Source organism: Notolepis coatsorum, assembly GCF_963971535.1.
Source record: "Notolepis coatsorum genome assembly, chromosome: 16".
Taxonomy (NCBI): Eukaryota; Metazoa; Chordata; class Actinopteri; order Aulopiformes; family Paralepididae; genus Notolepis; species Notolepis coatsorum.
In genome coordinates, this window is record NC_140180.1 from 89,713,713 (window position 1) to 89,715,652 (window position 1,940).

Below are 1,940 nucleotides of genomic sequence, written 5' to 3' on the forward strand. Positions count from 1 at the left end.
AGGAGGAGGTCAGAGAGGCAGGCGTGTGGTGGAGAAGGAGGTCAGAGAGGTAGGCGTGTGGTGGAGGAGGAGGTCAGAGAGGCAGGCGTGTGGTGGAGGAGGAGGTCAGAGAGGTAGGTGTGTGGTGGAGGAGGAGGTCAGAGAGAGGCAGGCGTGTGGTGGAGGAGGAGGTCAGAGAGGTAGGTGTGTGGTGGAGGAGGTCAGAGAGAGGCAGGCGTGTGGTGGAGGAGGAGGTCAGAGAGGTAGGTGTGTGGTGGAGGAGGTCAGAGAGAGGCAGGCGTGTGGTGGAGAAGGAGGTCAGAGGTAGGCGTGTGGTGGAGAAGGAGGTCAGAGAGGCAGGCGTGTGGTGGAGGAGGAGGTCAGAGAGGCAGGCGTGTGGTGGAGGAGGAGGTCAGAGAGGTAGGCGTGTGGTGGAGGAGGAGGTCAGAGAGGTAGGTGTGTGGTGGAGGAGGTCAGAGAGAGGCAGGCGTGTGGTGGAGAAGGAGGTCAGAGAGGTAGGCGTGTGGTGGAGAAGGAGGTCAGAGAGGCAGGCGTGTGGTGGAGGAGGAGGTCAGAGAGGCAGGCGTGTGGTGGAGGAGGAGGTCAGAGAGGTAGGCGTGTGGTGGAGGAGGAGGTCAGAGAGGTAGGCGTGTGGTGGAGGAGGAGGTCAGAGAGGTAGGCAGGCGTGTGGAGGAGGAGGTCAGAGAGGTAGGAGGGGGCCAGGTTGTTGAGGGCTTTGTAGGTGATGAGTAGAATCTTGAACTGAATCCTGTACATGACGGGGAGCCAGTGGAGATGGTGGAGGATGGGGGCGATGTGGTCGGAGTAATAAATATGAGAGCAGAATGATACCGTGTCTAACCAACACATTTCAGCAAAAACCCATATAAACAAGTATTCCTGAGAAGAACTGATGTGGAACTAAGTTGGCTTTTCGTCTCAGCTCACGGCACGGGTCAGCAGCTGAGATGTCCTCGCAGGAAGTCCTGCCAAATGTCCAGCAGCTCCGACGGCGTGAACCCGGTGACGATGACTCGTTTGGCGTAAGTGCACCTGTCGTACGGCAACCGCCTCACCTCAAACAGGTTCCTCAGGAAGAGGAGTCCGCGGGCGTACACGGGCGCCACCCCGATCACCCTCAGACACAACCCCACGTAGGCGTCCTCCAGGGGGATCATTCTGACAAACCTCGACGCCCGGGTGATCCTCTCGGCCAGGTCGATGGAGAAGACGTACCCCGCCCCGGAGACGTACGGAGGGAAGCGGTCTTCGGGGTAGAGTTCCTCCGACAGGTACCACTTGCTCCTCCTGTCCCGTCGCGGTCTTCCGTCTGCGATCACCGAGCCGGTGATGTAGTCCCGCCGGGGAGAGCCGCCTAGCAGGTGGACGAGGTGGAACACGTTGACAAAAATGTCTGCGTCCACCTTCATGGCGTAAGAGGCACCTTGGCAGTGCGTGGCGAGCCAGTTCATGATCATCACGGTCTTGATGGTCAGGTTGTGATAGCTATCCAGGAAGTCCATTTGGATGATGTCACCGTGCTCTGTGCTTTCTTCCTCCAGATCTCTCTGGGTGCGGGAGTGACGGCCCTCTCCGGAGGAGAGGCCCACATAGAACAGAGTGAGAGTGTCCACACTGGGGAGCAGGCCAGGCGCACCCCACGTTTTTCTAATGGCATGCCTTGATATACTATCCCCTGGTGCGACTGGCACCATAAACACCAGGAACAGGCTTCGTCTGTCTTTACACACAGAGGGCTGGTTGAGAACATATGTATACGTTGCTGGAGATATTACCTTGTAGTGTTCTTGAGAAATAAGACTTGGTGTTGTTGTTGTTGTTGTTGTTGTCATGTTCGTCTTCTTGGGTACGACTCTGCTTAGCAAGACATGTGCAAACAAAGTGAGCACTGCCGAAACGATAAGCAACTTCACTAACCTCCACGGAGAAGTTATCTTCAT

General features: G+C 57.1%; 1 protein-coding gene across 1 annotated transcript; it reads right to left on the reverse strand.

Moving 5' to 3' along the window:
- Window positions 1–935: 935 nt before the first annotated feature.
- LOC311242546 (beta-1,3-galactosyltransferase 1-like) lies at window positions 936–1,940 on the reverse strand (the record flags this gene model as incomplete). The annotated part of the gene is made up of 1 exon (XM_084331514.1): window positions 936–1,940. The coding sequence occupies one exon, from the start codon at window positions 1,938–1,940 to the stop codon at window positions 936–938; it is 1,005 nt and encodes a 334-aa protein (XP_084187640.1).